Source organism: Salmo trutta, chromosome 1 (assembly GCF_901001165.1).
Source record: "Salmo trutta chromosome 1, fSalTru1.1, whole genome shotgun sequence".
Taxonomy (NCBI): domain Eukaryota; kingdom Metazoa; phylum Chordata; class Actinopteri; order Salmoniformes; family Salmonidae; genus Salmo; species Salmo trutta.
In genome coordinates this window covers 30362936-30386977 of record NC_042957.1, presented here as the reverse complement: position 1 = coordinate 30386977, position 24042 = coordinate 30362936, and the positions used below count along the sequence as shown (strand labels likewise).

Sequence of the window (24042 nt, the reverse complement as noted above, 5' to 3'; positions counted from 1 at the left end):
TTTTCACAATTCCTGACATTTAATCTTAGTAAAAATGCCCTGTTTTAGGTCAGTTAGGATCACCACTTTATTTTAAGAATGTGAAATGTCAGAATAATAGTATAGAGAAGGATTTAGTTCAGCTTTTATTTCTTTCATCACATTCCCAGTGGGTCAGAAGTTTACATATACTCAGTTAGTATTTGGTAGCATTGCCTTTAAATTGTTTAACTTGGGTCAAATGTTTAGGGTAGCCTTCCACAACCTTCCCACAATAAGTTGGGTGAATTTTGACCCATTCCTCCTGACAGAGCTGGTGTAACTGAGTCAGGTTTGTAGGCCTCCTTGCTCGCACACGCCTTTTCAGTTCTGCCCACAAATTTTCTATAAGATTGAGGTCAGGGCTTTGTGATGGCCACTCCAATACCTTGACTTTGTTGTCCTTAAGCCATTTTGCCACAACTTTGGAAGTATGTTTGGGGTTATTGTCCATTTGGAAGTCCCATTTGCGACCAAGCTTTAACTTCCTGACTGATGTCTTGAGATGTTGCTTCAATGTATCCACATAATTTTCCTCTCTCATGATGCCATCTATTTTGTGAAGTGCACCAGTCCCTCCTTCAGCAAAGCAACCCCATGTGCAGTTACAAACCGTAGTCTGGTTTTTTTATGGCGGTTTTGGAGCAGTGGCTTCTTCCTTGCTGAGCGGCCTTTCAGGGTACGTCAAAATAGGATTCGTTTTACTGTGGATATAGATACCTTTGTACCTGTTTCCTCCAGCATCTTCACAAGGTCCTTTGCTGTTGTTTTGGGATTGATTTGCACTTTTCGCACAAAAGTACATTCATCTCTAGGAGACAGAAAGCGTCTCCTTCCTGAGCGGCATGACGGCTACGTGGTCCCATGGTGTTTATACTTGCGTACTATTGTTTGAACAGATGAACGTGGTGCCTTCAGGCATTTGGAAATTGCTCCCAAGGATGAACCAGACTTGTGGAGGTCTACAATTTTTTTTCTGAGGTCTTGGCTGATTTCTTTTGATTTTGATTTTCCCAAGATGTCAAGCAAAGAGGCACTGAGTTTGAAGGTAGGCCTTGAAATACACCTCCAATTGACTCAAATGATGTCAATTAGCCTATCAGAAACTTCTAAAGCCATGACATCATTTTCTGGAATTTTCCAAGCTGTTTAAAGGCACAGTCAACTTAGTGTATGTAAACTTCTGACCCACTGGAATGGTGATACATTGAATTATAAGTGAAATAATCTGTCTGTAAACAATTGTTGGAAAAATTACTTGTGTCATGCACAAAGTAGGTGTCCTAACTGACTTGCCAAAACTATAGTTTGTTAACAAGAAATGTGTGGAGTGGTTGAAAAACGAGTTTTAATGACTCCAACCTAAGTGTATGTAAACTTCCGATTTCAACTGTAACTAGCAAGAAGTTAGTCTAGCGCGAGATAAGTGGTTGTCGTCTCTCCCTCCGTTGCTGCTCTGGCACTCCGAGCCTCCTGTATATTACTCCCACATTCACACACACTGCACGGCCTCCGCTCCCTAATAGCCAACAACTGTGCCTCTCTCACGCTCTCTCTCTTTCTCTTTCTCCCTTTCTCCTGGTTTAATAAAGTACTGGCTTTTCTGCTGCTTCCATCACTCGGATTGGACTGGTTGTCCTTTAAGTCCTCTTAGAACGGCTACATTTCTTTAAATTGATGCATATTGTGTCCGCCACATTCCCGGACCCGGTGTGGCGGTAATACGGTCAAAGCCACAACCCTGACCTGATGTGCTTTTCACCAGACAGGTTGTGACTAGATTGTGAATGTCTTATGTTTTGTGAATGCTGATGGCCTTTGTCCGAATTTGGCGTGCGGTGTTGCCCTTTTTAGTAACCTTGTATACATTCTCCTTCAAGTGACCGACACGCAATTAAGGTGATTTTTTTTTTCTCCAATGTTTTATTTTTTTCTGGACCACATTTATTACCACACAGAGAGAGCCACAGTCAGAGTAGTGTAATTGAAGATTGCTGTAATTACCAAGCCTCTCTTACAGCAGCTTCTCTGAGCTTTGTCAAACTGTCATCTGACTCATGCCTGCCTAATCTTGTCCACCAGCCGGCTCTCTCTCTCGAGGCTGGAGACGAGGTTAATGCCTGCCCTACAATTACCTTTCTTTCATTGTGTTTATATAAGGTGTACTAGTAGAAGTCCCTCCTTAGGCATCCACTACCGAAACCATCACGCACTGTTTTCATCGGATTTAAATGAGTCATATATGACATCATGCTGTTTCTCTTTAAAAAAAAATGTTTTTCAAACAACTAAATGTCATTACGAGCAGGTATTTCTAATATGGACTCAATCCCATTTTACTGGACATTTCTACTCCACACGCATGTCCTCAGAGATGTGTTGGTATTTCAGATAACTGATGGAATATGTGGGCAGCTTGATTTGTATAGGTTCTTTAAAATGTTAAACCTTATTTGCATAGATTAATTGGTTGTCCAGGGACTGGGGCTAAGTTTTATCTTTATTTTATTCAGGAGTTGGGACCTTCTTTCGGTCCAATGCACAAAACTATTTCTGCGCACATGGAGAAGAGAGGCGACAGAATGCCTTAGCTAAGTTTAATTTAGAGAGAAACTCAAGTCATCACCCTGTTATTTAGGAATGACCAAGACTCAACCAGAGCAGTGTGTCGATTGAGTATGACGGAACAGCTCTTAGGATTTAAAAGTGATTACAAGCAATGACGTTTTCATCCCAGGAGTAGCGACGGCTAGTATTGGAACATCTTGGAATGCACAGTGATAATCAATGAAGTAGTGACTCGATATGTCATGAGAAGTTTGTTCCAAATTGTGTGAGTACTGCTCTGTCTGTGTGTCTATTGACTCCCTTCTCTCTCCCAGGGTTGGGCGGCCATGCAAACAGAGGAAGGTCGAGGAGCCGGTGGAGGAGGAGATGGAGAGGGAGGTGTCATGCATAATGGAAACCAAAGGTGCTGTTACTGTCTCTGAACAACATTCTATTCTTCCTATCGTTCAAATATTTTAAGAGTGTCACTGCACGGTGTCTCTCCCTAAGTACAGTCTGATCTATCGCCTCCCACTCATTACCCAGTGCCTTCCTTCACAGTATGAATCAGTAATGTCGGTCCATCTCTCCCTCTTTTACTATGCTGAATGTGTTCACCTCTTGGGATGTCTCCTCCCCGCACTCTGCGTCTTGCCAGAGCTAGGCGCACGCTCTCAAAACAAAAGTTTCACACGGTGTTATTATGTGGATGTTCATGTCTTTGGCACGCGTTGAAATGATTTGAATTTCTTGTTTGTTGTCATTTGAGCCTAGCTCCTTTTGGTTTTAGTTCATTTATTAGAATTCCAATATTCTCATCCTCTCCGAATGAAACCGAACAGCACTGAGTACCAAAACTGTCTTTGCAGTGTAGTTTAAACCTAACCTAAAGACAATAGGGAAAACCTTAAAGCAGTAGGGATGACTTACTCCTACAGTACTGTGGATTCAGGGTTCTTTGTGTGACGTTCCAGTGTCAGAACATCCAAGGCTCTGCTCTGGTCCTTTTTGAGTTCTCACTACCTCTGAAGGGACAGAAGGTAACAGCCAGTAATGAGAGTGAACCAGCAGCAAGCAGCAACCTGGAGGGAAATATGTTTTGAATACAGAGGCAGACAGAAGATGTTTTCCTGAAACAGACATCAAACAGCACTGACCTTTCTGACAGTTGCGGGGGTCTGCCACCGCTCTGTGTGTAGTAACTGTAAACAGCATGTACTTCATGTACAGCCATGGAAGATATACTTAATTACATAAGGAAATAGATGTTTCCGGGTGACATTGAATGACTCTGTCTCTCTCCTCTAGCTCCGTTTAGGGTGATGCTGGGTTAATTAGTCTGTATATCTGCCTTGGACAGTAAAGGCACTTTGGCTTTGATCACCTGTAAGGAGTTTTCAAAGCTCCATCTCTCTCTGTGTCCCTTTATATGGGTCCCTTTTCATGTGATTATTCCTAGACCTATGCATCCTATACAGCAACAAATTCTTCTTATTCTGTTCATGTCTTCAGTTGTTCTTTTCATTCTGATACCGAGCATATTCAGTGGTGCCGCATGGAGCAGATAAGCATGTACAAATCAACAACTTACAAAATAGATTTTATTGTAGTCAAACTTAATGCACGATTTTGGTTTTTGGCCCTTACGTGAGGATTTTGAGAATAAAAAAAAATGCATTCATATTAACATGGATCATAGTATTGTTAAAGCTAAATGTGATGGTGAGTGAGACTGATCACGTTCTGGAGCTTTGCAAAATGCACTGGAGTGAAGTAAGATAAATCGCTAAAATGAAGTAGGCAGTTGCTTCATCGACGCAGTAGAATTATAATATGGTCATGAGGGATTTTAGATCCGATTTAAAGGAGTTTATGATTAGAATGTGGGTTTAACCCTCTAGAGTCGATGCGTCAATCTAAATTACATAACAATCCACTGCATCCGCCAGTGCCGCACTTCCCCATCTGCGATGAAAGGTGTCAGAGCTAGAGCGGTGTTTGTCCAATCATGAGACATCCCGAAAATCAGTCTTCTCACGTAAATGTCTGTAGCATCCAAACGTTTGACATACAAACTATTATGACCACTCTATGGAAAGGGGAGACTCTCAAGGAACACGACATTCTCCATTTTGCTCTACGACCGCCACAAGTGCCACAAAACAAATGAAGTATGAAGGTAGTTTTATGCCTACCCAAACAGACGCCTCACAAGTCCTCAACTGGCAGCTTCATTAAATGGTACCCACAAAACATCAGTCTCAACGCCAACAGTGAAGAGGTGAAGAGGGATGCTGGCCTTCAAGGCAGAGTTCCTCTGTCCAGTGTCTGTGTTCTTTTGCCCATATTAATCTTTTCTTTTTATTGGCCAGTCTGAGGTATGGCTTTTTCTTTGCAACTCTGCCTAGAAGGCCAGCATCCCGGAGTCGCTTCTTCACTGTTGACGTTGAGACTGGTGTTTTGCGGGTACTATTTAATGAAGCTGCCAGTTGAGGACTTGTGAGGCGTCTGTTTCTCAAACTAGACACTCTAATGTACTTGTCCTCTTGCTCAGTTGTGCACCGGGGACTCCCACTCCTCTTTCTATTCTGGTTAGAGACAGTTTGCGCTGTTCTCTGAAGGGAGTAGTACACAGCGTTGTACGAGATCTTCAGTTTCTTGGCAATTTCTCGCATGGAATAGCCTTCATTTCTCAGAACAAGAATAGACTGACGAGTTTCAGAAGAATGTTCTTTGTTTCTGGCCATTTTGAGCCTGTAATCGAACCCACAAATGCTGATGCTCCAGATACTCAACTAGTCTCGAGAAGAAGGCCAGTTTTATTGCTTCTTTAATCAGACAACAGTTTTCAGCTGTGCTAACATAATTGCAAAAGGGTTTTCTAATGATCAATTAGCCTTTTAAAATTATAAACTTGGATTAGCTAACACAACGTGCCATTGGAACACGGAAGTAATGGTTGCTGAAAAAAGTAAAAATAAAGAAAATACCTGTAATGAGTAGGTGTGTCCAAACCTTTGACTGGTACTATATATATATACAGTTGAAGTCGGAAGTTTACATACTCTTAGGTTGGAGTCATTAAAACTCGTTTTTCAACCACTCCACAAATTTCTTGTTAACAAACTATAGTTTTGGCATGAGCATGACACAAGTAATTTTTCCAACAATTGTTTGCAGACAGATTATTTCACTTGTAATTCACTGTATCACAATTCCAGTGGGTCAGAAGTTTACATACACTAAGTTGACTGTGCCTTTAAACAGCTTGGAAAATTCCAGAAAATGATGACATGGCTTTAGAAGTTTCTGATAGGCTAATTGACATCATTTGAGTCAATTGGAGGTGTATTTCAAGGCCTACCTTCAAACTCAGTGCCTCTTTGCTTGACATCTTGGGAAAATCAAAATCAAAAGAAATCAGCCAAGACCTCAGAAAACAAATTGTAGACCACCACAAGTCTGGTTCATCCTTGGGAGCAATTTCCAAATGCCTGAAGGTACCACGTTCATCTGTACAAACAATAGAACGCAAGAATAAACAGCAAAGGACCACGCAGCCGTCATACCGCTCAGGAAGGACATGTGTTCTGTCTCCCAGAGATGAACGTACTTTGGTGCGAAAAAGGGCAAATCAATCCCAGAACAACAGCAAAGGACCTTGTGAAGATGCTGGAGGAAACAGGTACAAAAGTATCTATATCCACAGTAAAACGAGTCCTATATCGACATAACCTGAAAGGCTGCTAAGCAAGGAAGAAGCCACTGCTCCAAAACCGCCATAAAAAAGCCAGACTACGGTTTGCAACTGCACATGATGACAAAGATCGTACTTTTTGGAGAAATGTCCTCTGGTCTGATGAAACAAAAATAGAACTGTTTGGCCATAATGACCATTGTTATGATTGGAGGAAAAAGGGGGAGGCTTGCAAGCCGAAGAACACCATCCCAACCACTGGGGTGGCAGCATCATGTTGTGGGGGTGCTTTGCTGCAGGAGGGACTGGTGCACTTCACAAAATAGATGGCATCATGAGAGAGGAAACTTATGTGGATATATTGAAGCATCATCTCAAGACATCAGTCAGGAAGTTAAATCTTGGTTGCAAATGGGTCCTCCAAATGGACAATGACCCCAAGCATCCTTCCAAAGTTGTGGCAAAAGGGCTTAATAACAACAAAGTCAAGGTATTGGAGAGGCCATCACAAAGCCCTGACCTCAATCCTATAGAAAATGTGTGGACAGAACTGAAAAAGCTTGTGTGAGCAAGGAGGCCTACAAACCTGACTCAGTTGAACCAGCTCTGTCAGGAGGAATGGGTCAAAATTCACGCAACTTATTGTGGGAAGCTTGTGGAAGGCTACCCGAAACGTTTGACCCAAGTTAAACAATTTAAGGCAATGCTACCAAATACTAACTGAGTGTATGTAAACTTCTGATCCACTGGGAATGTGATGAAAGAAATAAAAGCTGGAATAAATCCTTCTCTCTACTATTATACTGACATTTCACATTCTTAAAGTGGTGATCCTAACTGACCTAAAACAGGGAATTTTAACTAGGATTAAATGTCAGGAATTGTGAAAAACTGAGTTTAAATGTATTTGACTAAGGTGTTTGTAAACTTCCGACTTCAACTGTATGTACAGTTTTATGTTTTAAGAATGTACAGGTACATCTAACATGCACATCTAACATGCATATGCAGGAGTAACACCCATTGCCTCTCAGGTATTTACTCAGTAGAATGGCGAGTGAAGACTCTTCCAGAAATACTCACTCATTTCCCTGAAACGTGAATATTGTTGTCCTCTGTGTGTTTGTTAATAAGCGAACAACTGTTTTGATGTTAGTTTCTCCGTCAAGCAAAGCAAAGTTACATGAAGTTGCTGTGTCACAACTGTCACCTCATTAAATTTGTCCTAAAGAATTATGACCCATGAGTCTGTGACTGTGACCCTTGCTATCTCTCTAATTGGTCCAGACTGTAATTACTTCCCTCTCTTGCTACAGTTGATTAGTTCCTACATAAAAAAAAGTTTTTAAATGTGTATGTATGTGTTTCTTTCGGAAGGGTTGGGTTAAAAGCGGAAGTCAAATTTCAGTTGGACCTTGTGTGCAATTAACCAATGAAGGGATCTTAATGTGAATTTCTCTAGATTTGTTCCTCCCCAGGCAATATTTATCTTTGTGTTCCATAAGGACCTTAGAATTACTCTCAAAACATCACAATTTTCCGCTTTACTTGAATTGTCAATTTTAGGAGATAAACGTTGGAAGATGCTCAAAGCTGGGTTTATGCCTGGATAAAGAAACAGTCAGCATTAACTCACTATCTAATTAGACTGATTCCCGCAGCTTCCCAATATGGTTAGGAGTGAGCAGCAAGCATCTGCATTCGGTTTCTTCTAACCTTTCCAAAGACTTCCATCAGATCCTTTTAGTATCAAGCTGTTCATCTTCAGGTAATCACAGCAACATATTCCTTGCTTTTCTAAATTTAAGTGAATTCATTTGAGGATTTGTGTTTGTTTATTTCCTTCCCTTCCCTAAAGTAGAGCTGACACTACAGCAAGCCCTTCACCAGTCAGTGTTCATGCCATGTACCTCGCCATCCCCTAGCAGCTCTCCTTTCTGTTGGGACCAGCACAGCAAGCTACTTCCCACTGTGGCTGGCATCACTTCAAGCAAAGTGGCTTCATGGACAGTGGAGGAGGTAATTGATGATTTACATTGTCGCTACAATGTTGCTTACTGTGCAGTGACTGTGCTGTTCATTTGGATAACTGTACTAAGCATGATGTCCAATGTGTTACAGGTGATTGAGTTCATCCAAGGTCTTCCAGGCTGTAGGGAACACGTGCACACTTTCAGAGACGAGGTACAGTTTCAGTACAGAACATGCAGCTAACCACTGACACACACTCACACGCATACCAGTGTAGGTCATTGCCATTTAAGATGACGGGGGATTTATCTTATTTTTTTCATGAGCATGGCCTTATTTCTATTGCAGCAAATTGGATGACTCAATGTAACATCAATAGGTTTAGGCTACTACATGATACTCAAATGTTCCCTATTCCCATCATGAGGTTGTTACAACCTACCCTTTAAATGAAAGTTTACAACGTAAGTGCACAGGTTGCGAGAAATTTGAGTAATCAAGGTGACAGTCATTGACACATTCAGTACCGCCTTGCTCAGTCTTGCCTGCATCTAGCTGATCTAGGGTGTAATCATTAGTCAAACAGTTGGAAACAAGAGTTTCTATTGGACAAATTCAGATACCCATTTTATTCCGTTTGCTTCCGTTTATTGGCACTAAGATCGAACTCAACAACCTGTATAAGGCCATAAGCAAACAAGAAAATTCTGATCCAGAAGCGGCATTCCTAGTGGCCGAGGACTTTAATGCAGGCAAACTTAAATCCGTTTTACCTAATTTCTACCAGCATGTCACATGTGCAACCAGAGGGAAAACCTCTAGACCACCTTTACTCCACACACAGAAACACATACAACGCTCTCCCTCGCCCTCCATTTGGCAAATCTGACCATAATTCTATCCTCCTGATTCCTGCTTACAAGCAAAAGCTGAAGCAGGAAGTACCAGTGACTCGCTCAATATGGATTGGGTCAGATGATGCGGATGCTACGCTACAGGACTGTTTTGCTAGCACAGACTAGAATATGTTCCAACAGATCAAAAACACTCTCCTGGATGCAGGTGTAGATGTGTCAAAAGTCTACTGTACGTAGAAGACTCCACCAGCAGGACTCCAGAGGGTACACTACAAGATGCAAACCACCAATAAGCCTAAAGAACAGAAAGGCGAGATTACAGTTTGCTAAAAAGCACCTAAAAGAGCCCCAAGAGTTCTGGAAAAAAGTATTGTAGACAGATGAGACAAAGATTAACATGCACCAGAGTGATGGAAAGAGGAAAGTGTGGAGACAAAAAAGACATGCCCATGATCCAAAGCATACCACCTCATTCATGAAACATGGTGAAACATGGTGGAGGGGGTGTTGTGGCTTGGGGCCTGTATGGCTGCCAGTAGAACAGGCTCACTTTTCTTCATCGATGATGTGACTGCAGACAGAAGTAGAACAATGAAATCTGAAGTCTACAGAAATATTTTATCTGCTCAGATAAAACCAAATGCCTCCAAACTCATTGGACGGCATTTATCATGCAACAAGACAATGACCCTAAACATACTGCTAGAGCAACGAAGGGGTTTTTAATGGCCAAAAAGTGGAAAAATCCTTGACTGGCCGAGTCAATCACCGGATCTGAATCCAATTGAACATGCATTTTACATGCTGAAGAGGAGACCGAAGGCAATAAGAACCCCGAAACAAGCAGGAACTGAAGATGGCTGCAGTACAGGCCTGGCAGAGCATCACCAGGGAAGATACCGAGCGTCTGGTGATGTCGATGCATCGCAGACTTCAAGCAATCATTGCATGCAAAGGATATGCGACCAAATATTAACAATGATTACTTTATTCTACATTATGTTAAACTGTCCAATGTTTTTTGATGCCCGAAAATGGGGGGACTATGTACAAAAGCTTCTATAATTTCTAAACGGTTCATCCGATATGTATGAAAATACCCTCAAATTAAAGCTGACAGTCTGCACTTCTCCCTCATTGTCATTGTATCCTTTCAAACTAGAAGTGCTAGAGTACAGAACCAAAATAACAAAGAAATGGTCACTGTCCAACAAATGATGGTGCTCACTGTATATACTAGGTGGCGTCAGAGGAAGGCCCAAAAAATTGTTACAGACTCCAGTCACCCAAGTCATAGATTGTTCTCTCTGCTGCCACACGGCAAGTGGTACCAGAGCGCCTAGTCTAGGTCCAAAAGGCTCCTTACCAGCTTCTACCCCGAAGCCATAAGACTGCATAAAAATGTATCAAATGGCCACCCGGACTATTTACATTGACACTGCTGCTACTGGCTGTTTATTATTTAATCATGTCATTTTACCCCTATCTGCATGTACAAATTACCTTGACTTGGTACCGGTAACCCCTGGATATAGCCTCGGTATTGTTATTTTATTTTGTACTTTTTATTTTTTACTTTAGTTTATTTAGTAAATATTTTCTTAACTCTATTTCTTGAACTGTATTGTTGGTTAAGGGCTTGTAAGTAAGCATTTCATGGTAAGGTCTACACCTGTTGATTTCGGTGCATGTGTCAAATTTGATTTGATTTAGTTGGAGGCGTGCGTGGCCACGCAGTCATGGGTGAACAGGGAGTACAGGAGGGGGCTGAGCATGCACCATTGTGGGGCCCCTGTGTTGAGGATCAGCAAAGTGGAGGTGTTGTTTCCTACCTTTAACACCTGGGAGCGGCCAGTCAGGAAGACCAGCACCCAGTTACACAGGACAGGGTTCAGACCCAGGGCCCCAAGCTTAATGATGAGCTTGGAGGGTACTATGGTGTTGAAGGCTTAGCTATAGTCAATGAACAGCATTCTTACAGGTATTCCTCTTGTCCAGATGGGATAGGGCAGTGTGAGTTCCAGTGAAGGGAAATCTTAACGCTACAGCACACAATGACATTCTAGAAGATTCTGTGCTTCCAACTTTGTGGCAACTGTTTGGGGAAGGCCCTTCCCTGTTTCAGCATGACAATGCTCCCGCGCACAAAGCAAGGTCCATACAGAAATTGCTTGTTGAGATGGGTTTGGAAGAACTTGACTGGCCTGCACAGAGCCCTGACCTCAACCCCATCAAGCACCTTAGGGATGAATTGGAACGCCGATTATGAGCCAGGCCTAATCGCCCAACATCAGTGCCCGACCACACTAATGCAAGCGTCCCACCCCTGGTACACCCTATCAACAGCAGGTGAAATATCAAGCGCGCCAAATTTGAAAACAATTAAATGTCATAATTCAAATTTCTCAAACATACAAATATCTTACACCCTTTGAAAGATAAACATCTCCTTAATCTAACCACGTTGTCCAATTTTAAAAAGGCTTTACGGCGAAAGCATAAAGTTAGATTATGTTAGGACAGTACATTGAAAATAGCTGTGTGTAATGTTTTGTCAATGCAAAGACAGGCGTCACCAAAAGCAGAAAACCAGCTAAAATTATGCACTAACCTTTGACAATCTTCATCAGATGACACTCCTAGGACATTATGTTAGACAATACATGCATTTTTTTTCTATCAAGTTCATATTTATATCCAAAAACAGTGTTTTACTATGGCGTTGATGTTGAGGAAATATTTTCCCTCCAATACCGCCAGTCAATTAGCACAACAAATTAAATAATTACTATTCGAAAACATTGGTAAAATATTATATTGTCATTCAAAGAATTATAGATTAACATCTCGTGAACGCAACCGCATTGCCAGATTTAAAAATAACTTTACTGGGAAATCACACTTTGCAATAATCTGAGTACTGCGCTCAGAAAAATAGGCTTGGCGATACAGACTAGGCGCCATGTTGGAGAAATCTAAAATCAGAAATACTATATAAATATTCCCTTACCTTTGATTATCTTCATCAGAAGGCACTTCCAGGGATCCCAGGTCCATAACAAATGTAGTTTTTTTTCGAAAAAGCTCATAATTTATGTCCAAAAAGCTCCGTGTTGTTAGCGCATCCTGTAGGCTACTCAAAAACATGAACGACGCCCGCCGGACTTGTCTTCACCAAAGAGGGGGAAAAAAATATTTACGTTCGTTCAAACATGTCAAACGTTATATAGCATAAATCATTAGGGCCTTTTTCAATCAGAACTTCAATAATATTCAAGGCGGACGATTGCATTCTCTTTTAAAACGTATTGGAACGAGAGTACCCAAACATGCACTCGCGCGCCAGAGTAGTATCGGCCATCCGCTTATGACCAACGTTCCAAGTCTCTTGTTCGGTCAGTTTTCACAGTAGAAGACTCAAACCACTTTGTAAAGACTGGTGACATCTAGTGGATGGCGTAGGAAGTGCTCAATGATTAATAAGTCCCTGTGTGTTTCAATGGCATAGGCTTAAAAGTATTTCAACACATCAGATACCCACTTCCTGTTAGAAATTGTCTCAGGGTTTTGACTGCCATATGAGTTCTGTTATACTTACTGACACCATTCAAACAGTTTTAGAAAATTCAGAGTGTTTTCTATCCAAATGTGTTAATAATATGCATATCCTAGCTTCTGAGTTGGTGTAGGAGGCAGTTAAAAATGGGCACATATTTTTTTCAAAATTCTCAATACTGCCCCCTAGCCCCAACAGGTTAAGAGCAGTTGGAGGCCACGGAAGGAGTGTTGTATGGCACTGAAGCTAGTTTGGAGGTTAGTTAACACAGTGTCTAAAGAAGGGCAAGATGTATACAGAATGGTGATGTCTGCGTAGAGGTGGATCAGGGAATCACCCGCAGCAAGAGCGACATCGTTGATATATACAGAGAAAAGAGTCTGCCGGGAATTGAACCCCATCGAGACTGCCAGAGGTCCGGACAACAGGCCCTCCGATTTGACACACTGAACTCTGAGAAGTAGTTGGTGAACCAGGCAAGGCAGTAATTTGAGAAACCAAGGCTGTTGAGTCTGCCGATAAGAATACGGTGATTGACAGAGTCGAAAGCCTTGGCCAGGTCGATGAAGACGGCTGCACAGTACTGTCTTTTATCGATGGTGGTTATGATATTGTTTAGTACCTTGAGCGTGGCTGAGGTGCACTCGTGACCAGCTCGGAAACTGGATTGCACAGTGGAGAAGGTACGGTGGGATTCAAAATTGTCAGTGATCTGTTTATTAACTTGGCTTTTGAAGACTTTAGAAAGGCAGCACAGGATGCATATAGTCCTATAACAGTTTGGGTCTAGAGTGTCACCCCCTTTGAAGAGGGGGATGACCGTGGCAGCTTTCCAATCTTTAGGGATCTCGGACGATTCGAAAGGGAGGTTGAACAGACTGGTAATAGGGGTTGCAACAATGGCGGCGGATCATTTTAGAAAGAGAGGGTCCAGATTGTCTAGCCCAGCTGATTTGATGGGTCCAGGTTTTGCAGCTCTTTCAGAACATCTGCTATCTGGATTTGGGTGAAGGAGAACCTGGGAGGCTTGGGCAAGTAGCTGCGGGGGGCGCGGAGCTGTTGGCTGGGGTTGAGGTAGCCAGGAGGAAGGCATGGCCAGCCGTAGAGAAATGCTTATTGAAATTCTCAATTATCGTGGATTTATTGGTGGTGACAGTGCTACCTAGCCTCAGTGCAGTGGGCAGCTGGGAGGAGGTGCTCTTATTCTCCATGGACTTTACAGTGTCCCAAATCTTTTTAGAGTTAGAGCTACAGGATGCAAATTTCTGTTTGAAAAAGCTAGTCTTTGCTTTCCTGACTGACTGCGTGTATTGGTTTCTGACTTCCCTGAAAAGTTGCATATCGCGGGGACTATTCGATGCTAGTGCAGTCCTCCACAGGAAGTTTTTGTGCTGGTCGAGGGCAGTCATGTCTGGAGTGAACCAAGGGCTATATCTGTTCTTAGTTCTACATTTTTTGAAAGAGGCATGCTTATTTAAGATGGTGAGGAAATTACTTTTAAAGAACGACCAGGCATCCTCGACTGACGGGATGAGGTCAATATCCTTCCAGGATACCCGGGCCAGGTCGATTAGAAAGGCCTGCTCGCAGAAGTGTTTTAGGGAGCATTTGACAGTGATGAGGAGTGGTCTTTTGACCACGGACCCATAGCGGATGCAGGCAATGAGGCAGTGATGGCTGAGATCCTGATTGAAAACAGAGGTGTATTTGGAGGTTGGTCAGGATAATATCTATGAGAGTGCCCATGTTTACGGATTTAGGGTTGTACCTGGTGGGTTCCTTGATAATTTGTGTGATATTGAGGGCATCTAGCTGAGATTGTTGGACTGCCGGGGTGTTAAGCATATCCCAGTTTAGGTCACCTAACAGAACGAACTCTGAAGATAGATGGGGGGCAATCAATTCACATATGGTGTCCAGGGCACGGCTGGGAGCTGGGGGGGGGGGGGGGTCTATAACAGGTGGCAACAGTGAGAGACTTATTTCTGGAGAGATTCATTTTTAAAATTAGAAGCTCAAACTGTTTGGGCATAGACCTGGAAAGTATGACAGAACTTTGCAGGCTATCTCTGGAGTAGATTGAAACTCCTCCCCCTTTGGCAGTTGTATCTTGACGGAAAATGTTGTAGTTGGGTATGGAAATCTCTGAATTTTTGGTGGCCTTCCTAAACCAGGATTCAGACACGACAAGGACATCAGGGTTGGCGGAGTGTGCTAAAGCAGTGAGTAAAACAAACTTAGGGAGAAGGCTTCTGATGTTAACATGCATGAAACCAAGTCTTTTTCTGTTACAGAAGTAAACAAATGAGAGTGCCTGGATACACGTAGGGCCTGGGTTAACCTCCACATCACCCGAGGAACAGAGGAGGAGTAGGATGAGGGTATGGCTAAAGGCTATCAAAACTGGTTGTCTAGTGCGTTGGGGACAGAGAATAAAAGGAGCAGATTTCTGGGCGTGGTAGGATAGATTCAGGGAATAATGTACAGACAGTGGTATGGTGGGGAGCGGGTACAGTGGTGGTAAACCCAGGCACTGAATGATGATAAGAGAGGTTGCATCTCTGGACGCGCTAGTAATGCTGGGTGAGGTCACCGCATGTATGGGAGGTGGGACAAAGGAGGTATCTGAGGCATGTTGAGTGGGACTAGGGTCTCCGCAGTACACTAAAACAATGATAACTATCCTAAACAACAATATACAAGGCATATTGACATTTGAGAGAGACATAAAGCAAGGCATAAAGCAATCACAGGTGTTGATTGGGAGAGCTAGCTAAGACAACAACGGGTAAGACAACAAACAGCTAATCAGCTAAGACAACAACAACAGGTAAAATGGCGATGAATGGGCAGAGAGGGTCGGTTAACTACACACAGGGCCTGAGTTCGAGGCTGGGACCGACAGGTAAACAAAAAAAATTAACAAAATGGAGTACCGTGATTAATGAACAGTCCAGCAGGCATCAGCTATGTAGCCAAGTGATCATAGGGTCCAGTGAACAGCAGTAGATGAAACAGGGAAGCCGCGGGGTAGTCGTTACTATTATTTAGACTTTCTCCGAACTGAAGGCCATTAGGCCAATTTAAAGCTATCCCTAGACATTTGAAATATCTTCATGCCTAGAAGAGCCTCCAGGCTTCCGTAATAACGGTCAATTGTGAATGAGGGAAAAAAGATATAGCAGGGGCAGTTTGGTAAAACTAATCCCATCCGAATCATCCACTGGAAAAACGGACATGCTGGTATAATAATTACATAACTGACGTTCTATATAAAATACTAGGCCCATGCAAATAAGGCTTATGGAAGGGGGTGAGAACCATGAGCCTCCTAGGTTTTGTATTGAATGTACCCAGAGGAGGAGGATGGAAACTAGCTGTCCTCCGACTACACCATGGTGCTACTCTACAGAGTGCTGTTGAGGCTACTGTAGGCTACAGTGTGTTTTAATCAATTATTTGGTAACATAAATGTATTTAGTATCGTTTTAAAAATGATGACTTTTTTAATGTTTCACGATTACATTTTTCTGAAATTCACTGAGGAGGATGGTCCTCCCCTTCCTCCCTCGAGGAGCCTCCACTGACACGCACACTGGCTTCTGGGAAAAGGACTTTCCATTAATCTGTCTGTTGTGGGATTATAAAGATCCCATTTTGGTTTCATCGGATGCATTACCTTCACATTATCCTTCATAATGGTGTGGTCTCATCTGAGTCTGCCTAAGAATTTTTAAGTGCCTCTGCAAAACTCACCAATGGATGTAACTTTTAAATGACAACTGTTATGAATGCAGTGTAGTAAGGGTGTAAGGGTTGTATGAGTTCAGTAGTTCAACTAACAGTCCTTAGAGATAAATGTTGGCATATTGCTGTGTCCATGAACTTCTCTACTTGAGGCAGTGGGTCAATGGGGAAAAGAATGAATATGCTAGCAGCTTGATTGACATTCATGAATGGAGTCACTTTATAGAACTGTTAACGACTAAAGGATTACCCAGCTGTTCCAATGGCTAATAAAGGCAACTCAAGACATATTTCTCTGGAGCTAAATTGAGTGGTGGAAGCGGTTATACATAAGACATGCAGTACTAGTCCCTGACTGACTGACTGATTGACTGACTGGGGACTGCAAACAGAGCAGCTGTCACTAGAAACAGCTGTCATACAGTCTGCTGGTGGACGCCTGATTCACTCTCATACGTCCCCCATCATTTCATTCTCCCATCAAACCTGAGTATTTTCAGCTCCAGAAACAAAGACTTGGATTGGGGATAGGTAGTCTTTGGTCATCTTTTCTATAAATTGGTGTATTGTATTAATCTTCAGATAATCTCTAAAACTATTATTGATTGTATTGCCTTTGTGACGCAATAAAAACAATTGTTCACAAAAAAATTCTATAACTTAATTGTCCCAGAGGCCTGTGGTTTAAGGAAAGAAAGTGTACTTTGATTCGCCCAATCAATTAGGCCTATTTGGGTATTCTCTACAGATTATCCAAGTCATTAAACACAGGAAATTCTTCTCATGGTTCTCATGAATTTATGTTCATGTTGTGCCATTCTGTCAACGGTAACAGCGGGTGATTTTACGACAGGTTGTTAAAGGTAGAATATGACTCAACCTCTAAATAACACCCCCTCTAATGAGGCATGAACATTTGCATAACCCTCATGGTGGAGAATCCTTAAAAAACCTTGCTTTGAAGTGAATTCTTTGAGCACCGCTATGTCTTAACTGCGTGCTATTGGAGGTTGAATGTGAAACATATTCCTTAGGAAAGTGCTTTGATGGTGCCCATTTTAAAGTGTGAGACTTCTCTAACTCTTCCCTCCCTCCCATGTTCTTGTCCAGCAAATAGATGGCGAAGCCTTCTTGCTGTTGACCCAGGTTGACTTGGTGAGGATCATGAGCATCAAGCTGGGTCCAGCCATTAAGATCTACAACTCCATCTTGATGTTCAAGACGGCGGAGGAATCGGCATGTAATGAGCTCTAACGAAGGTGGGAGGCTACTATTTTTTCCCCCCTTAGGAGGAGGTCTAACAGACAAAGATGTGAAGCACAAAGAACCGTCCTTCCCAGCGGATGTATCTCATGCGAACTGAATTGCACAAGTTATTTTTTTTAAGACAACCATACTGCATACTGCGAAACTCCAATAGGATTGACTCATTGAAAAAATGTCATTTTCATTTTTTTTATATTAGTGTTGGCGTGGTGCCACGAGGCTGTTCGACCTACTTAAAATGGAAACGGGAAATGCAGAGGACTATTAGTTTTATCATCCTTCAGATTTCCTTTAGCGCATCACAATCAGCAACTTTTCATCATGTAGAAAGTGCCATCTGCACAGGGTCTCTGGTATTATAGAAGATTATTGGCTTTAGCTGTTCCAGTCTCTCTGGAATGCCGACGTCATACAGGTCAGAGAAATGAATACATTCATGAGGAAGTAATCATGATTTTTGATCCTTGTCACTTCTGTCTGTCTGATGGGTTGGTGGTGCTGCGGAGAGAAGGCTGTATATTTCAACGAGAGGAGAAAGGGATTTTTATTCTCTCACCAAACCAACAGGGGCACCCTACTGTAATAATTCAATGCACCAGGCCCTGCATTTAATTTCCCCATGGTAAATGTCCCCAACTCTTATGTTTTATGGATAGCAATATACAGTACCTGTATAAAGACCAACGTGGGTCATCTTGGTCTAGTTTCTTTGTCCTGTGTACTGTACAGTCACCTCATCAGTACTGTCAGGCCCCTCTGAAGCAGTGACAAGTGTCTGTTTACAGTACTTTAATGTACTAAACCCAGGAACGGGTTTGGTTGATTGAATCAAATAAAAAATAAAAGGCTATCTATATGGACATGGGTATTTCTTCATGTGGACAATTGTTCACTATTGTTTATTTATGTACTGCAATTTAAAGCAATTGTTAAATATAATTGAATAGGTACATTGCTGATAATCTCAAATAGCATACTTAGTGCTCTTTAAATAACGTTGACTGTAATGTGCTATTTCAATTTTGCTTTGCCGAAGCCTAAAGAGAACAAAATGCCGGTTTATGTTTTGCCGTTATTTATTTATTTAAATCTCATACCGGTGGGTGAGACTGCTGTGTGCAGAATTATGCAAATAATGTAAATGGAAAAGAGCTTGCCATTTCTGAAGCTAATATAATGATGAAGCCTTTAATTCCACCTGTATTGATTCACAAATAAATACAATGAGAAGTACACTAAGGCTGCCTCTTGTGTTACTGTTAAGTCTACTTTTGTCCCAGGTGTTACCTCTGTCTCAAGTTCTCCTTCCAGGGTACACTAAAGCCACTTTGGCTTTGTTGAAGTGTTCAGTACCAGAATATTAAGCATGTTTTATTAATCTCACTAATCTCAAAGAATTTTCACATCCTGTCACAAAGTGCTATATTTTTCTATTGTCACAATGTCATATTTATTACCCTAAGAAGGGAAACATAATTCACTTGTTCTCTTTTCATGCAGTGAACCCTTTCGCATGGTTCAACACAATCTTTTATGTTCTATTATTTCTTATTCCATGTACAAATCATCTGACAACTGATCTTTGATCATTGTGTTGGCGCTCCATTCTTCTAAATCGCCTCCAACTAAGAATCTAAGCTGGAATGTTTGTCAAGGGATCATTGTCTTTGATGTGTTTTGTCTCGCACAAGATTTCAGATGGGAAATGTATTATTTACTGCAAAGCATAAAGATTTTCAACAGAATTTAGCAATAGGCATTACCACAGATTCCTGATTTATCTATATGATTTGAACTTAATTCAATGTTTGGTGCTAAGGAAAGTGTTCAGTACATACTCTGTTATTGAATAACCTTTTCCCATGGAGGACTCTAGATTAGGTTGGTTACTTACAGATGACTAGCTTTAGGGGGAATATTTCAGAGCATGACAGTTGTTGGTATCTTCTGGAAATGTCAAGCTGGAGCTGGTACATGCATCTATTTTTGCCTTGTTATGAATATTTATCATGACGTTTGGTGCTATTTTTCTCTCCAACGAAGGAGCAACTTATTTTAGCTAACAAGCCTACAGACTTATGAGATTATGAATGCGTATGCACATGAATAAACAAACATACTGTAGCTAGTGCAGATTGCAGATAGACGAGGGCTATGTTCCAGATTTGTTATTACACTGCTTGAATAAATCTACATGTGCCCTCAGACACAAAACAGTCCATGAACTTGGCTGATAATGAATGCAAATGTAAATTTATTACGCTTGGCCCTGACTGACATTTGGTAGAGAGGATCAGATGTGAAATGCAATTATGCTATTATTTTTTATTTCTGCTCCCAAGCAAAATTTCCTATGATTGTTATGTGTTTCTAATGACAATGTAACCTCATGATTGCTCCTTTCAATTTTGAGTTGGAGTAGGGTGGCAGAGAGCCACCATCTTTTAGGCATTGTTTTTAATTAGAAAATGAACTTTAGTGGAAAATTGTTGTGACTGATAATTTTATCACTAACAATGAATCCTGATTCATTACAATGGATAGTTCAATTGGTGTTATTAAAGTAACTTTCCAGTGAAAATCTCACTTTTAAAAGTTCATATTCCGTTAACTTATACCCAAATTATGTTTTTGACTCATCCTATTTCTGGCCAAAGCATAAATTATAGAAAAAAACACTGCAAACTTGTATCTCAAACAGACCGTATCAATTTCCTCATAGAGGATGATATCCAATCAGCAGTCTACTCCCATAAATATTCTTTATGACCGGTATACAGTGAGGGGAAAAAAGTATTTGATCCGCTGCTGATTTTGTATGTTTGCCCACTGACAAAGAAATGATCAGTCTATAATTTTAATGGTAGGTTTATTTGAACAGTGAGAGACAGAATAACTACAAAAAAATCCAGAAAAACGCATGTCAAAAATGTTATAAATTGATTTGCATTTTAATGAGGGAAATAAGTATTTGACCCTCTCTCAATCAGAAAGATTTCTGGCTCTCAGGTGTCTTATACAGGTAACGAGCTGAGATTAGGAGCACACTCTTAAAGGGAGTGCTCCTAATCTCAGTTTGTTACCTATATAAAAGACACATGTCCACAGAAGCAATCAATCAATCAGATTCCAAACTCTCCACCATGACCAAGACCAAAGAGCTCTCCATGGATGTCGGGGACAAGATTGTAGACCTACACAAGGCTGGAATGGGCTACAAGACCATCGCCAAGCAGCTTGGTCTGAAGGTGACAACAGTTGGTGCGATTATTCGCAAATGGAAGAAACACAAAAGAACTGCCAATCTCTCTCACCCTGGGGCTCCATGCAAGATAGGGGGAATATTTAATCTTGATATATCCAAGATGGCGTAGCAGTCAGACGTTTTTGTCCTGTCATGTCCCATGTATATATATTTTTATATCTTTTTCTTCACATATCTTATTATATTTTTCTAACACCTTACTTCAAAATACTCTCCTGCAACCCGCCTCACCCAATGTGGTGTGGACCTGCTTTTTCTCTAAAGTATTTTTCTCTACCTCTATTACTGGAATCTCCAGCATAAGCTAGCCAGCTAACGGTCATCAGCTAACCGTTAGCTCGGAAAGCTCTCGCCAGTTTGTACAACGCGATTCAACCAGAGCATACCGGACCTATTTTTCTCTCCATATCCCCGGATGCCTACCACAAGCTCTGAACCTTCTCATCTTCCGACCCTCACAGCTAACGTCCCCTGAATGCTAGCTGTCTAGTGCACAACGCTGTTAGCTTGCGAGGCCCATCGAATACATTCCGAAGCTACTAGCTAGCAGTCAGCTATCCTTTGCTAGCGGTCATCAGCTACCTTCATCCCGAAAAACTCTCGCCAGTCTGTACAGCGCGACTCAAACCAGAGCTAGTCGGACTTATTCTTCTCCATATCTCCGGATTCCTACCGCAAGCTCTGAACCAATTTTTTTAAATTATATATATACATTTATTTTTTTCCACCTAGAATTATAGCAGCTAACGTCCCCTGAACGCATGGCCGCTAATCCGCGGCCTGCTAGCTATCTAAAGCACATTGGACTGCTGGCTTAAGAGGCCCTTCGGACATATTTCTTTGGCCACTATACATATTTTGCCAATTGGCCTGGTTTACCACACGGAGCCCTGCTGATCCGTCCGCTGATGTAACTGCACGAGGAGGCCGCAACAGACTTTCCTCCGTCGCATCGCCCCTCTAAGGCCTTTCTGTTAGCCTGCTAGGCCGCCGCTAGCTGCCTGAAGCCACGCACTGGACTCTTATGATCACCCGGCTACGCATGCCTCTCCCTAACATCACCATGCCTTGTCGATTGCTGTTTTGGTTTGTAACTATTGTTTTATTTCACTGTAGAGCCTCTAGCACTGCTCAAAATGCCTCGGCTAACAATTTAGTTACACCTCCCACACACGCAGTGACATCACCTGATTTAAATGCTATTTCTAGAGACAATATCTCTTTCATTATCACTATATGCACAGGTTTACCCCCACTGTATTCACATCCTACTAAACCTTTGTCTGTACATTATGCCTTGAATATATTCTACCGTGCCCAGAAATCTGCTCCTTTTACTCTCTGTTCTTAACGTGCTAGATGTCCAGATCTGTTAGACTTTATCCATACCCTTATCCTACTCCTCCTCTGTTCCTCTGGTGATGTAGAGGTTAATCCAGGCCCTGCAGTGTCTAGCTCCACTCCCATCCCCCAGGCTCTCTCATTTGTTGACTTCTGCAACCGTAAAAGCCTTGGTTTCATGCATGTTAACATTAGAAGCCTCCTCCCTAAGTTTGTTTTATTCACTGCCCTAGCACACTCCACCAATCCGGATGTCCTAGCCGTGTCTGAATCCTGGCTTAGGAAGACCACCAAAAACCTTGACATTTCCATCCCAAACTATAACATTTTCCGACAAGATAGAACTGCCAAAGGGGGCGGTGTTGCAATCTACTGCAAAGATAACCTGCAGAGTTCTGTCTTACTATCCAAGTCTGTACCCAAACAATTCGAGCTCCTACTTCTTAAAAATGAACCTTTCCAGAAACAAGTCTCTCACCGTTGCCGCTTCCTATAGACCACCCTCTGCCCCCAGCTGTGCCCTTGACACCATATGTGATTTGATTGCCCCCCATCTATCTTCTGAGCTCGTGCTGCTAGGTGACCTAAACTGGGATATGCTTAACACCCCGGCCATCCTACAATCTAAGCTTGATGCCCTCAACCTCACACAACTTATCAATGAACCTACCAGATATAACCCCAAATCCGTAAACACGGACACCCTCATAGATATCATCCTAACTAACTTGCCCTCCAAATACACCTCTGCTGTTTTCAACCAAGATCTCAGTGATCACTGCCTCATTGCCAACATCCGTAATGGGTCTGCGATCAAACGACCACCCCTCAAATCTGTCAAACGCTCCCTAAAACACTTCTGCGAGCAGGCCTTTCTAATCGACCTGGCCGGGGTATCCTGGAATGACATCGACCTCATCCCGACAGTAGAGGATGCCTGGTTGTTCTTTAAAAGTGCCTTCCTCACCATCTTAAATAAGCATGCCCATTCAAAAAATGTAGAACCAGGAATAGATATAGCCCTTGGTTCACTCCAGACCTGTCTGCCCTTGACCAGCACAAAAACATCCTGTGGCGTTCTGCATTAGCATCGAATAGCCCCCGTGATATGCAACTTTTCAGGGAAGTTAGGAACCAATATACACAGGCAGTTAGGAAAGCTAAGGCTAGCTTTTTTAAACAGAAATTTGCATCCTGCAGTACAAACTCAAAAAAGTTCTGGGACACTGTAAAGTCCATGGAGAATAAGAGCACCTCCTCCCAGCTACCCACTGCTCTGAGGCTAGGAAACAATGTTACAACTGATAAATCCACTATAATTGAGAATTTTAAGAAGCATTTCTCTACGGCTGGCCATGCTTTCCACCTGGCTACCCCTACCCCAGTCAACTGCCCGGCACCCTCCACAGCAACCCGCCCAAGCCCCCACCATTTCTCCTTCACCCATATCCAGATAGCTGATGTTCTGAAAGAGCTGCAAAATCTGGACCCTCTCTTTCTAAAATTATCTGCCGAAATTGTTGCAACCTCTATTACTAGCCTGTTCAACCTCTCTTTCATATCGTCTGAGATTCCCAAAGATTGGAAAGCTGCTGCAGTCATCCCCCTCTTCAAAGGGGGAGACACTCTAGACCCAAACTGCTACAGACCTATATCTATCCTACGCTGCATCTCTGTCTTCGAAAGCCAAGTTAACAAACAGATTACCGACCATTTTGAATCACACCGTACCTTCTCCGCTATGCAATCTGGTTTCAGAGCCGGTCATGGGTGCACC

The 24042-nt window shown here is 42.2% G+C and overlaps 1 protein-coding gene across 2 annotated transcripts in view; it reads left to right on the top strand.

Annotated features, from left to right (window-relative positions):
* Positions 1 to 18898, top strand: part of LOC115193755 (lethal(3)malignant brain tumor-like protein 3) — a 37959-nt gene extending 19061 nt beyond the window's left edge. For both annotated transcript variants that reach the window (XM_029752724.1, XM_029752716.1), the window contains exons 19-22: positions 2901 to 2989; positions 8124 to 8281; positions 8384 to 8446; positions 17504 to 18898. In XM_029752724.1, coding sequence (XP_029608584.1) covers positions 2901 to 2989; positions 8124 to 8281; positions 8384 to 8446; positions 17504 to 17647 — 454 coding nt within the window. In that variant the 3' untranslated portion in view covers positions 17648 to 18898. The remainder of the gene's footprint in view (positions 1 to 2900; positions 2990 to 8123; positions 8282 to 8383; positions 8447 to 17503) is intronic.
* Positions 18899 to 24042: the final 5144 nt, after the last annotated feature.